Source organism: Eublepharis macularius, chromosome 3, assembly GCF_028583425.1.
Source record: "Eublepharis macularius isolate TG4126 chromosome 3, MPM_Emac_v1.0, whole genome shotgun sequence".
Classification (NCBI taxonomy): domain Eukaryota; kingdom Metazoa; phylum Chordata; class Lepidosauria; order Squamata; family Eublepharidae; genus Eublepharis; species Eublepharis macularius.
Genome location: NC_072792.1, coordinates 41743176 through 41758018, shown reverse-complemented (window position 1 = coordinate 41758018; position 14843 = coordinate 41743176). Strand labels below are relative to the sequence as shown.

Below are 14843 nucleotides of genomic sequence, written 5' to 3'. Positions count from 1 at the left end.
CCAGGAAGACTATTGGACAGATACAGCATAAAGTCTTCATGGGTTATTTACATCCTCAAACTTTTCTGATTTTAAAACTTAGTTTTATAGATATACACAACAAATATTCTTCAGGCACCTATTGAGTCGTTTAATATTGATACAAATGACAAAATAGTTTTAAATTGTTAGAATAGCTAACACTGCAGTCAATTGACCTCAATGGACTGAGGGCCAAACTACAAGTGACAAATAGATTGGACACTTGTCAGCTTCCCTCAAGTTTTGATGGGAAATGTAGGCAGCTTGGCAGAATGTTGGACAAGTGACAGTTGAAAAGTCCATTGGACAGAAGTCGGAGAGCCAAGCTGCAAGACCAGGACGCCTACATTTTCCATCAAAACTTGAGGGAAGCTGACAAGTGTTCAACCTATGTCATTCATCACTTGTAGCTTGGCCCTAAGATGGGTAGAAATAATGCACTGTAAGATACCAAGACACTGAACCCGAAAATTATTTTCTTATTTTTACGGGTATGGGAATGGGATGGCAAATATAGAAGGGACTCAATATTGCTAATAAAGTGCTTTGATTGTCCTGACTGTGTGTATATACTGATGATGAATAAGTAACATTTTTAAAAAATCAACAGGCTTCAGTATAAACAGTGCCATCCTAAGCAGTAGGGGTGTGCATATTGGGGAAAAAATTAACGAAAAATACATCATGAAATCACCAGTTGTTAAAGTAGTTTCCAGAATGCTGAACTAAATCCTAGAAACTAAATTGTAACGAGTTTCTCCCACCAAAAACTTCGTGTGTTTCATTTTGGTTGATACCTTGCAGCCTCAGCAGACAAGCACGGGGCTCCCCTTGCAGGGCAGCATCTTGTTTTGCTGAACAGCATTCACCAATCGGATCTCAATGGACGAGAGCCCTTAGGTTATTGGTTAATTCTGTTGGCAGGAAGTCTGAATGAGTGCAATGCGTGTGAATGCATCTCACCCCCCATCCCCATCACTACCCAGGAAATGGCATTGCCTCCCTGCAATCAGATTCTCGCAAAGAGAGACCCTCCTCTGCCCACCTATCACTTTTGGAAAAGTTTGGAAGAGAGATTTCAAGCATAGGCTGCAATTCAAAAGACCCTTCCTTGGGAGAAATGACTATTGAATAACATGGGACTTACAACTGAGTAGACCCCCATTAGGGGACTTGGGATTGCTTTGAAGAAGAGTGCCATGGGATGTATGTGTGTAGAATGGTTCATTCAATCAATCAAACTTGATAAAAGCCCTGGAAGACTTGAATCATATGCTGCAATTCTAAAGACACTTCCCTGGGAGTAAGCACAAGAAAACATGGCACCAAAGGTAATGATTTATTGGCACTGCAGTACAGAAAAAGAAAAAAATGAACAATGTTTCTCACCATGTGCACCTGCCAACACTCACTTTCTTCAGGATCTGGTGGTGGTGGTGGTGGTGGTGGTGGTGGTGGTGGTGGTGGTGGTGTGTGTGTGTGTGTGTGTGTGTGTGTGTGTGTGTGCGCGCGCGCGCACGCGTGTGGTATAATTGAGAGAAAACTCAGTGGGTTGATAGTTTAGAAGGAGGACTGTGTTCTGTGCAATTTTTGTGCTGTTCAGTGCAAAAACAGTTGCCCCAAAGAGCCTGGAAGCCCATGTTGCAAAGAACAGGGCCAAAACTCATGATTACAGGGGGTGGGGGTGGGGGGCAGGAAACGGATTTCATCCAAGCTGGGAAAGCTCCAGCCAGAAAAAAACAGTAACACTGCAGAACCCTCGGATCCAAAATGAAACAGAAATTTACTAAACAGATCTACCCAGGATCCTACTCAGGCTTATTCAGGAAACTGTCCTTGGGATGGCACTTCACGTGTCCTACCATTTAATTGTACTGCAATAATAAATGTCATATATAAAAATAATGTTATATACCAAGATTCATGAAGGAACTATTTTAGGTCAAAAGTTTAACATTAGATAGGGAGACAAGCCACAAGTATTTTAACTTGGAAATATTTGGTTGGGCACAAAGGCAGTGATAACAGGGAATGTTTTTGAAGTCTTGGTAGTTAACGTTCAATGCGCACTGACTAAAAAATAAAGCATGGAAAGCATTGTGCGTGAAAGAATAAGCTCTAAGAAGCTCTTGTTGATCCTCATTTTAATGTATTATCTATTCTCCACTTGTAGTTCATGTGTTTAAATATTAATTTGGTGTGAAACTTCACCGTTTCTCGAGAATCAATGATTGATTAGAAGTGTATGTATGCATTTGTTCTGGTGGAATGTTATGACTCAGCATTGTGTTTAATTCTCAACCTTGACAGCCACCAAGTTCATGAATTATCTTGTTCTTTATTACCCCCTTGATATTATAATATGACACCCAGAGATACAAGCATCCACACAGAGCTGAAGAGCTTCACTGAGCAGTCGTCGGTCTTTAAAAATGCAGGATAACCATACAGAAAGATTTGACATTTTGACCTCCAAGATTCAGATGACACAGCCAGCCTTCAACTTCAATTCCTGTTCCACAAATGCCACGGTCTGCAACGGTGCCTCCTGTGTGTTGCCCAGTGATGATTCTAACAGGATTTTGAGCGTGGCTTTAAGTACTGTCCTAACAATCATGTTGGCACTGGTGATGTTCTCTATGGGCTGCAACGTGGAGCTACATAAATTTTTAGGGCACATTAAAAGGCCATGGGGCATTATGGTGGGTTTCCTCTGCCAGTTCGGAATTATGCCTCTTACTGGCTTTGTGCTGGCACTTGTTTTTGAAGTGCTTCCTATACAAGCCGTTGCAGTGATCATTATGGGATGTTGTCCTGGAGGAACTGCTTCCAACATCTTAGCCTACTGGGTAGATGGTGACATGGACCTCAGGTAAGCTCATTTGACTTTTCTTATAGAATAGTGGACTCTAATGCTGTGTACTGTAAAGAAGCAGCACATACAACACACTGGAACAAGTCATGAAGTTCTCTGGATGATGGCCACTGACATTAAATAATTAATTCCTAATTTATCATCTATCAAGAGTTACTGTGCAAGTAACTCTTCTTTACATATTTGCAGAGATCTTCTCTTCCAATGCTATATTCTGACTATATGCTGGATTAGAATAGCAAGGACATGTAGAGGGACATCCTTGGTGGCTACTTCAGTTGACCTTCATTTGAGCTGGGGATACAGAGAAAATTTAACAACAATAATCATCAGTGCTGAACTTCCCTTTCTGAGACATTCAAATGAAATGAAATTGGGCCAAATCTTACTGCCGTTTCAATATTGATCCAGAAATGCAAAGTGTTTTTTTTCTCTCCTAAGGACAAGGTACAAAGCAAAGATGACTGGCCACCAGGTGGTGGGAGATTAGGGAGATATTAGACATTATACCGGCATCTCATTATTAAGACTTCCGGCCCTTTCTTTTTTAAAGATCAAAGCTATTGCAGGTGTGTTCAGATTGGATCAGGGTTATGGCACTAGGAAACTTATCTGTTTTCTGACCATGAATTTCCCACCCCATTGGTTTTGTGGGGAGATCCATACAGGAGTCTGTGCAGGGTCTTTATGGTTTCCCCTATAACCAAATTCACAACTTCAGCACAGGCCAATTTAGATTTTTAAAAAATGACATGGGGAAAAGTCTCACTCTTCTACGCCATGGCTCCAAAGCAATCCCCCCTCACTTAGGCTGTTTTGGTTTTTTAAAAAAATTGCATGTATCACATCTAGGGTTTAGTGTCCTTTTTAATTTGGCATTCACCCACACCCTACCTGGTGGATTGTCAAACAGCTTTTGACATTCACTGTGCTCCGCAAGGATTATTTATTTTCAAAAGGTCTTGCATACATATTCATAGAGTTGCCAACTGCTTGGAGAACATATGTCCTGTCCCTCCAACGGAGGCTTAATGCAATATTATTTATCAGATGATGTTATTTACCTCATGCCTTGAAAAACTTAAACTTCATAATAAGTCTCTATTAAAGGGGCAAGATGCTTTTCTCCAGGCCTGCTGGCAACCTTACATATTCATCACAAGCCAGAGAGCCATGGGAGAACACATCCAATTGCATATACAAGCCACCACAATAGCTAACAGATCATCTTATGGGTTTCCCTTTCCATGCGGGAATTCATACTGAGTAAGTGATGAGGTTATACTGCAACAGCTGATTGCTAAAAAGTGGCCTTTTATCTCCAGTTCCAAGGTCTGGCAAACACTTAACTGACCTATTTTAAATTTTAAATGATGCAATTTAAACACATGCTCATCCATTTTAACCAGAAATTATGTTCAGCAGATATGCATGCAGTAGGGTGGGAAGATTACATATGTTCTTAGAACAAACAAAATGCCTTTAGCAATAATATACTGATTTCATAACTAAGCAAGCGCTATAACACCAAATCAATTTCTTCTCATTGTCCCCAGTGAAAGAGCAACGTAATAATTTTCGGCAGAGATTTTCTTGTGCTTCCTCACAGTTGGAGCACAATTGAAATTAATAATAGTGCTTCCCAACAACACACCAAAAGGGAGGGGGAAACCTTTATGTCATTACCAGCTAAATAGTATTGTGCCACAGAGCACTCGTCTGCTAAAAGCTTCCGTTTGCACAAGATCAATGACTTTCAATAGTCCCTTGTGTAAATAGAAATTTTAGTAGAAGAGGAAGCACACTCCGTCGCACAAACTATTCAGCAAGCAGGGAACTAATTCATAGGCTCCAAACCAGGCACATCATATGCACAGGTCCAGGGTACAGCCCCCTGCCCTAATCCCAAATCTCCACTTTGTATGCTCTCTGGTCCTACCATCATTTGAAAAATGCGAATGCCAACAAGAGGTTTTTCAGAACTCTGACATTGTTATCAGGCTCTTTTCGTGCAGGTAGTGTTTGCGGCTATGCTCTTACTTTTACATGTTAGACTCACAGTGCCATCCTTTGCAGAATTACACTGTCCTAAAGATATCACTCTTGGAAGGCTGTAACTCTGCTTAGAATTGCACAGCCATTCTTGAAGCGACAGTCCTATTAATGTAATGCTTTGTGGTTGGTGCGCCAATGATAACCATGATGACCAATTCCCTCACAGCATTAGTATGACAACATGTTCCACCCTGCTGGCCCTAGGGATGATGCCACTTTGCCTCTTCATTTACACCAAAATATGGACAGATTATGACTCCCTTTTCATCCCATATGACAGTATTGGTAAGTTGGTTCAAGATTTTCCACTTACTGTTTTTCTCTACATGTAGCCAAGTAAAAACTACATTATCACTGCATTAATGGCTTGCAATACAGAAATAATATCTAGTTTTAATTTGGGGTGTGCTGCTTCTGGACTTTCCATCTCTGGGTAGGGCTGTGCCTCAGCTGACTTTGCCTGCAAAAGATCCCAGGTTCAATCCTGGGCTAAAGGGATCAAATAGGTGATGGGAAGGACTTCTACCTAAGGCCCTGAAGAAATGCTATGAGTCAGAGCAGACAAGACTAACCTCAATAGACCAGTGGTCTGACTCAGTATAATGCTGATTCGTGCATTCACACAGTTCCCCCTGTAGATGCATAAAGTATTTCAGGCCAAAGTAGGTTTTTCATAGAGAACACAGAGAGAAACGTGTGGGAACTATAACCTTTCACGACAATGGACTGGATCCCATGGAAAATTTCTGCAAATGGAAGGAGAGGCAATTTTTGGTGATTCCCTCCCTCCCGTGGCAGACACTTTTCCTGGAACTCTCCTATGCCCTAGAAGCAGCATCTGGAGAGATATTTAGAGCTGCAGTGGGAGGAGGGACATGAGGAAATCATACACCAGATATTTTGGGGTGAGAATCAACCAATGTGTGCCATTTGTAGCAAATGAGAAAGGAAACTACTGCTGAAGAATATTACAGACAACACCTCAAAAGCATACATGGACAGCTTCTAACCTTGGTATTGTGGACACATGTACAACTGGAAATCCTTGGTGAAGGGGGAATTTATTGTATTGCATCTGTGATTGTGAGGCCTCAGGGCCAAGCTACACATGACGAATGACACTTGAATGGCAAGTGGATTGAGAGGAGGGCAAGTGAACAGGGAGAAATACACTTGCTGTTCAAGTGTCATTCGTCATGTGTAGCTTGGCCCTCAGACACTAATTAGTTGGGCTAGTGTGGTAGCACAGAATTATATCAAACTATCCAGAGAAGTTAGCTGTGTTAGTCTGTAGTAGCAAAATAGTGGAGAGTCCAGTGGCACCTTTAAGACTAACCAACTTTACTGTAGCATAAACTTTCGAGAACCACAGTTCTCTTCATTAGATCAAACTAAAAATCTGTGAGGAAAAAATCAGACAGTTTGGCGGGAATGAAAATCTCTCACAAAGTCAGGCTAAGGATTGTAGAAGGCTCAGTAATCCCAGGGAATACTAAGAGACAGGGAGGGTGTAAGCAAGAAGCAATGTGGGGGGAGTAGATGGGAAATGAAGCTAGAAAAGACAGAGGAACAAAGAATTGAAACAAGCTGTGTGTGAGGAAAAAACAGACGGCAGAAGCTTTATGTCAATAGTAGGAGATGTGTGCTATGAGGGAGGGAGATATCAATGTGAGAGAAACTGGGCAAGAGATGTCACTAAAAGAAAAAAAGATGAAGCATGGAGTGGCCTGAAAATCAGGAACCAGAAGAAAGAATGACCAGTGAAGACATGGAGATAAAATAAAGAAGAAGAACCAGGGGGACAGTAGGACTGGAGCAATACCTTATACAGAATCTGGGAACCAGATGCATACAATAAAATCCTAGCCACAATGATACTACAGACAACACATCCAAACAGCAATGTTACTTGCTTGTTTTCCTTAAAAGTAAAGATCTATCATGGATATAACATCTCCTCCCCAATGTAATCTGCTTTTTTTTTCAGGCATTTCATTGGTAGGTCTTGTAATTCCCGTCTCCTTGGGAATATATGTTAAGAATCGATGGCCTGAAAAAGCTAAAATCATACTAAAGGTAAGGAAGGGCTGAAACTTCCAAATACTTACTCAAAGATGTATTGTCGAAGGCTTTCACGGCTGGAGAACGATGGTTGTTGTGGGTTTTCCGGGCTGTATTGCCATGGTCTTGGCATTGTAGTTCCTGACGTTTCGCCAGCAGCTGTGGCTGGCATCTTCAGAGGTGTAGCACCAAAAGACAGAGATCTCTCACACTGACACTGAGAGATCTCTGTCTTTTGGTGCTACACCTCTGAAGATGCCAGCCACAGCTGCTGGCGAAACGTCAGGAACTACAATGCCAAGACCACGGCAATACAGCCCGGAAAACCCACAACAACCACTTACTCAAAGACTTCCTTAAAAATTCAAGGTACAATGAGACTGAAGTCCAATATTCCTTTTACTAGTAATTTACAGTGCAATATTAAACAGAGTTAAATCCCTTTAAAATCACTGAAGTCAGGGTTAATGGAATTTCTAGCCTGTCCAACCCTGAGGACTCAAGATGATTAACTTTTTTTTAAGAACTTTTGAGTTATTAGAGCATCCTAAATGTAAAGAAGAGCAGAAGAAAGAGAAAGGTTATCCTGTTTTATCCAACAGTACTTTATTCTGATCTAGAGACGTCCCAAGACATTCTGATATACGGGGCACAAAATCTATTTTGATTTTAAAAGTACATTAATAAACTTACTGAATATTGGATGAAATTGAAATTGAATAAAATTGAAAAGTGAATAAAATTGAATAAAAATAAAATTGAAAAATTGAATACAACCACAAAATCTGCTACCTGGGGTGGGCTGTCCCAAAGCTACCATCTTGAGGACAGGTGAGAAATTTCCGTACCAGAGGAAAGTCCAGTACAACTGTGGATACCACCCTTGAAGGATCATTGCATTAAACCCCTGCATGTTATCATTCTTCCTTTAGCTTGGCTCCATTAGCGGCGCAGTTCTCATTGTCATCATAGCGGTAGTAGGAGGAATTTTGTACAAAGGATCCTGGACCATCACTCCTCAACTCTGGATTGTTGGAACCATCTTTCCGGCCGCTGGCTATTCATTAGGCTTTTTCCTAGCTCGCTTAGCCGGCCAGCCTTGGCACAGGTAAATCTTATCCCGCTACTCACACTCTTCCCCCCACTTGTCATAAGCGATTATAACCAGATCTACAATTGAATTTCTTATTTAAAGGCTCATCATTGCAATTAACTCATCAGAATTCAATTAACCATGAAATGGTCAGATGCTATTTTTCTGTGTAGAAGGAACATTTACAGTTATGACTTCTGGTCACTCTCTAGTTCCTTAACTAAACAAGATACCTGATGTCTCTCATGATTTACACTAAAGTGCCCCAGCCTGAAAAGACTCAAGATTATGACCCTCAGAGCCAAGCTACAAGTGATGAATTACACTTGCCTGGCAAGTGAACAGACCAGGCAAGTGTAATTCGTCACTTGTAGCTTGGCTCTCAGTTTAAAAAAAAAAATCAGCAACAGGAAACCGGACTGGATGACACAGAGGAAAAGACTAGTTCTTCTCATGAGATCTTTATCTTCTGTGATTTATTTCACAGCTTCTCAAATTTTCCTGGAAGAGCCAGAGTTTAGTAGCACAGCATATGCCGTGCATGAAGAAGAACCAGCATGGTGTATTGGTTAGAGCATCAGGCCAGGATCAGGGAGATATAGATTCAAATCCTCACACTGCCTCAGAAGCTTAACGGGTCAGCCACAGACTTTCACCTTCCTCACAGGTTTGCTGTGAGATTAAAACGGAGGAGGAGAGAATAATACTGTCAGATGTTTTGGATTCCCAATGGGGAGGAAAGCAAAGTTTAAATAGCTAAATAAATAAGTACGATACTAAGTACAGCCCCCCGATCTCCAATTACAATTAACTCAGGTAGCATGAAAGACTTACAAAACACCAAACTTGGACAGCCCGTTTTACTCCTATAGTACTTGGCTAAAGATGGCAATGCTATGACTCCAGTATAAGACAGCTTCATATGTACCTTGCCCCTCTGTAAACATTATAACGATGACTTTTATGTATAGCATATATACTAGATCTGAGGAAATATAAGCTGATTTTTTGTTCTCTTACTTCTGCCCACCTTGCTTAAAAGCAAACTTTGAGAAGGTTATCATTTTTTGATGGGTTGTGATCTTGTCAAGATCATCATCATGTAAACTTGACACAGTTCTTCCGTTGCTGAAAATATTGTTAAAATATCTTTTAATTTTGACATCAGGTTCCCCCTAGTACCCCATTGCAGCTTTGGTACCCAAGGCCACTACCTGGTGCAGTGAAGAAGCAAATCTGCCGTATCATTCCCACAAGATTAACTAATTACCTCAACACTTGGATATTTCTGGGAAGTCAGTCTGTGATTACCTCCAAGGGCATTTCAGTAGTTTTGTGCTGTCATTGAGAAATTTGCAAAGAAAGGACAGTCAATTTAAGTGGTCAGATCAGGGACTGAAGTACAGACAATCTACACAAGTAGCATGCAGAGCAGCCTGGCTTTGATACGCAAGCAGGTGTGAGCACCCATAAAATACATGTGTGGGGCAGTGGGATAGCAATGTAATTTACACTCAGCAGTATAGTCCGGAAGGTCACTTACTGTTAAATCTGCAATTTAATGTCTCCATCTTTCATCGATGAAAAGGAATACTAGTCATACATTCATGTGTCATATAATTGGCCCCAGATCAGCTCAAGATGTCCACAGACATCTTCAAGATGTGTATTCAGTATGCAGGTGAGAATACAACAACTGGGGACTGGACAGCTCAGCGGGGAAGCTCGGTCTGGATTCTTAAGGAATATTCACCTGTCTACCAAACAATTTATATATTGCTGTGAATGTAATGAGTAGAATCATCACTGAATTGGACCGCAGCCTTCTCTGCCCTTTCCTGTCCAATTTCCTTACCCCTCTTATTGTGTCAGGCAGTTTTAGACTGCCTGCAGGAATCGGCCTTTTCAAACTTCTTGTGCTATGTCTAGTAATTTTGCGCATATCAAGAGAATGGTGCCTACAGGCCAACGCTCTTCCTGTGATGTACGTGTGTGTTATATGTGATAAATGAATACGTATTTTTAAAATGCATATATTATTCCTTGTAGATGTCGAACAGTGGGTCTGGAAACAGGGATGCAGAACACTCAGTTGTGTACAACAATTGTGCAGATCTCCTTCAGCCCTGAACAACTGGCATTAATGTTTACTTTCCCACTCATCTACAGTATTTTCCAGCTAGCTTTCGCAGGAATAATCTTGGGAGGTGAGCCACATTATGCTGATCCCTTTTGAATATCTTACTTTAAGAAATATTCAGATTACTCTTTTTAATGTTTTGTTAGAGAGAGACCCAAAAATCAAGCAGCTCTGGGCTGTTCAATATCAATCACTAATTAATTAATAATCCTGAGAGTCTCCCTGATGCAGACCATGCAAGATAATTATCGCAAGTCATACTGTACTTTTGCAACAACAACAAAATGCAGAATATGACACGTGATGAAACATAACAGTCTTAGAAGGGCAAAATGAGGGCGTCTGGGACATAAGTTTTCATTTTCAGTTTTCAGGTGTGCTCAGAGGGCCGCACAGCATCTCTGAACTGCCTGTCCTGACCCTTCCCCATTCCAATCTGCATGGCTGTTGGCTGTGCAAGTGGGACTTTGCAATGAATTGATACATTGATCAAAAGCCCAAGTTAGAGTCTCTCTACACAAGTTTGTCAAGTGTAGGGAGAGGCAATGTTAGCCGGGAAGCATAGTTTAAAAAGACAGAGTTGGCAGAGATCGCTCCTCAGAGGGTTTGTTAATTTTATCTTGCCTCTTCAAAGGCTCTGCCAATTTCACCTCTTGAGTCTAAAACTGTGTGGGATCACAACCAGAGAGCAGCAAGGAATGGAAATGGGCTGGAGCTGCCTTCCAGGGCCGGGCTTGGACCTAGAGAGGTTATAATGGGCTGAAATTTCCCTTCTGGCATTTCACAGCCCCTTCATACAGCTTCAGTGTACAGCAAAACCTTTGCCCTGCCCCCAGCTCTGTCTTTTTAAACTACCCTTCCCGGCTAACATTGCACCTTCTGACACGTGTTCTTCACGTGTCAGACATCTCGTATAGAGAGACTCTCAGGCTCCAATGCATATACAGAACTCTGTGCGTGCACAGGCTACACATTCTCTCCTATGTTGGAAAATACTCCATGCACACACTTCTGTTGTACAAGTAGAAACTTCCTCACGGCTACCAAGATTTGTGTCTCTCCTGGATGCCCCATGTGTGCATCAGAATCTCTGGTGATTGAGTTATCTTGCTGGGTAATTGTTTTCGCTGATAGGAATGATCTCTGATGACAGAGGTGATGCTATACGGTGATGTTGCATTACAAATGTCACTGCAAACAAACAAACTCTGAATCGTATCTAGGACTGCTACCCCAACAGAATGGTCATGTATTCCAAGCATTCATGAAAATATTAGCAATGAGCATAAACATGTGTTTTGAATTATATTTAAAGTGTAGTTAGTTATTAATGAGGTGGGGCATGTAATAGGGAAAGCACGCCAGACAGGCTTCCAAGGCTTGCCTTTTATGTTCTTGAGCACTGGAGAATAAGTAAGCACATAAATGATAGTACAAGTCTTTCCTGGAGCATCAAGTCCCTAAAGGAAACAGCATGCCTTTGGAGCATCTGAGAACCAATCTACAAGTGACACCTGACACAGGTTGGACACTTGTCAGCTTCCCTCAAGTTCTGATGAGAAAAGTAGGCATCCCGATCTTACAGCTTGGCTCTCCATTTAATTGAAGTTTACAGACTCCCACACACACACCCAGCACCTGCACTCCCCTCCCGACTACATGTTCTCCCTCCCATAGACTGCCGCTCTGTAAACTTCAATTAAATAGAGAGCCAACCTGTGTCAGACGTCACTTGTAGCTTGGCTCTGAGTATCCTGGATCCTGCACATGGACACACAAAACTGAATCAGACCCTTGGTCCATGTTGGTTGTTATTGTCTATGACTGGTCTCCAGGATCTCAGGCAGAGGTCTCTCACATCACCCACTGCCTGATCCTTTTGACTGGCAATACTGCGGATGCAACCTGGGACCTTCTCAATGCCAAGTAGATGCTCTGTCACTGAGCCATAGCTCCACCTGCTTTCAAATCACCTTTTTAAAAAACCAATCTTCTTATCTCTTCTAGCTCTATATATTCCACCTGCAAGAGAGCTAATTTTCTCTGCCATACTCACATGCACACACCTCATACTGTCCAACAGGCCAAACAAGAAAATAAGGACATGCTGGGGCCAGCTCTGTTCACAAAGGATTTTCTGTGAGCTCCTTCCATGGTCCATTTGGCTATTCTATGCTGTTCCATTCAGTCCGCAAAATGGATTTGCCAGCCCCATGGTAGGGGCAGAGGATCCCCCATTCTCAACCTCTGCCCCCACAACCTTTCATCTGGCCAGCGGGGGGAAGGGGGAGGTGTAGGAACAGAGTCCAATAAACCCCTGTAGCAGGCGCCAGCACACGCCACAATGTTTCATTCTCAGAACAATGTGGAAGCACAGGGTTGTGCCAAGGGCCAATTTGATCAAAACCAGCCCCACACGCTAGATGAGGGGGGGGCAATTTTTACCAAATCAGCCCCTGGTATGACCTGTAACTTCCATGCTGCACCAGGAATGATGTCATTTCCAGCGTGACATTTTTTTCGCACCCCCCATTCCCCACTTTGAGCCCCGGGGCACCTGGCAACCATACTACAAAAGCTTGTCCTGCTCTGTGTTAAAAGACAAGTAGATATTTGTTATTTAAGTTGGAAAAGAATCTGAGAAATATAATTGCCCTAAATATATTATCTACTATGTGTTCGAAACACAACTCAGCAACTGTACTATGTGACATGGCAGACTCTGTGCTGCGTGGTGTGTTATTATTCATGTGGACACATTTGGATCAATGTGCACTTAAGAGAAGAGTCCTTCTCTTAGATATTTAATTCCTGGAGATCCAGGGGTAGGGAGCTACACCCAGAAAAAAGACAATTCTTGTAACAAATCTCCCAAAGCCAAAAATGGGAATGAAATAGAGACAATGATTACCAGGTATAGAGACCAAAAAACTGAGGCTCTCTCTGATAAAAAGCAGTGAATGACACAAACGGATCGCTGTTCTCGAACCTCATGTACATTGCCCTTTCAGAAATATTTCCTAACCATTAGTAATTAATTACCTCAAGTAAATGATGGCCAGGAAAGACAAAATCAACTCTAACCAGCTCTTGACATATTAGGATAGCATTTCTGTTGCAATATTAACATTAGGGTGCAAACTTGCCTCCCATAACTCCTGCCCATGTTATTCCTAGGCTATCAGGTACACAAAAAGTATTTTGCCAATCGAAAGAAAGACTTGTCTGATGAAGAAAGTGAACCTGCGGCATTGCCGGCACCAATGTACTCAACAACAAACGGAGGATTTAAGTCAGAGGAGGAAGATGCAGAAACCCACATGTCAGGGACGGCTAACGGGAAAATCTAAAAAATGGCTTTGCTGGAACTTTTACTGTAATATATATATATATATATATTGCTTGAAGGGAACTATTTTGCACATGGAAATGTTTTGTACAGAAACTGTGTTTCTTTTAAATTATTCATGTATAGTTGGATCCCTTGACATTTTGTCTTCCTTTTGAATGAAACTTGGGGAGGGAAATTGTTTTTGATCTTGATTTTTCAATAGATATCATGTTTTGCCCTGTAGGATATGGCAAAGTAGAATAAAACTGGTAAACTTAAACATAAGAATGCTTCCATTTTTTCATCCAGCCCTGATTGTGTGATGAGATCTATTACCTTAGTTCAAACAATATACAGAGGACTACAAATAACCCTGAGTGCAATCAAGCTAATGAACTCAGGATCTAGGTTGGGGCTAGCAAAGTGGGTCACTTTGGTTGTCTCAGACACCTTTGTCTCCTAAACTACTTCACCAGTGTTGGTGAGAGACGTACTGTCAGAAAGTTAAACGAGAGATTAAGGTAATATACTCTCTGAAATACCTGTAATTTTTCACTGGAGACATAGGCCCAAGCTACAAGTGACGAATGACACTTGAACAGCAAGTGTATTTCTCCCTGTTCACTTGCCCTCCACTCAATCCACTTGCTGTTCAAGTGTCATTTGTCACTTGTAGCTTGGCCCTCAGTCCCCAAATGCCTAGGTGATACTTAGGTTGCCCCTTCTTTAATCAATGCATTCCCCTGCTTTAATCGGTGTCCTGTAAGCACCAGTTACACCAAGCCCTACCCTTTTCTTTCACCCTTCCCTAACAACTAACATGCCTCACAAGAAGAAGATGCAGAGGAGTTAGCCGTGTTTGTCTGTAGTAGCAGAATAGTAAAGAGTTCAGTAGCACCTTTGAGACTAACCAACTTTGTTGTAGCATAAGCTTTCAAGAACCACAGCTTTCCAGAGCTTTTGAGATGCATCTGACAAAGAGAGCTGTGGCTCTTGAAAGCTTATGCTACAATTGGTTAGTCTTAAAGATGCTACTGGACTCTTTACTAAGAAGAAGATGGGCATACAGAGGAAAGCAACAGCCACCAGAGTTTTTGCAGATTCATATCTTCATTTTGCACATGTCACATTGACTGTGTTTCTTGTAAACCTGTCCAGCCATTTTTTTTGTAATAAATTAATGGACTGTGCTGCTGACTCTCCTCTTTTGGTTAAAGCTTTGTTGCATTTAGTTAACTGTAGAAAGGTCTGTGATAGTTTACAAGAT

At 41.6% G+C, this 14843-nt stretch overlaps 1 protein-coding gene across 1 annotated transcript; it reads left to right on the top strand.

The window, feature by feature from the left end:
• The first annotated feature begins 2421 nt into the window (after nucleotides 1–2421).
• On the top strand, nucleotides 2422–13837 carry SLC10A2 (solute carrier family 10 member 2). The gene is made up of 6 exons (XM_054974233.1): nucleotides 2422–2893; nucleotides 5118–5236; nucleotides 6939–7027; nucleotides 7945–8120; nucleotides 10155–10312; nucleotides 13423–13837. The coding sequence occupies exons 1-6, from the start codon at nucleotides 2454–2456 to the stop codon at nucleotides 13593–13595; spliced, it is 1155 nt and encodes a 384-aa protein (XP_054830208.1). The 5' UTR covers nucleotides 2422–2453; the 3' UTR covers nucleotides 13596–13837.
• The last annotated feature ends 1006 nt before the right edge of the window (nucleotides 13838–14843 follow it).

Coding starts and splice junctions, on each gene's coding strand:
- SLC10A2 (XM_054974233.1), top strand. CDS start 2,454: ATGCAGGATAACCATACAGAAAGATTTGACATTTTGACCTCCAAGATT. Junction 5,237..6,938: donor CATCCCATATGACAGTATTG/GTAAGTTGGTTC, acceptor TTTTTTTTTCAG/GCATTTCATTGGTAGGTCTT. Junction 7,028..7,944: donor AAGCTAAAATCATACTAAAG/GTAAGGAAGGGC, acceptor TTCTTCCTTTAG/CTTGGCTCCATTAGCGGCGC.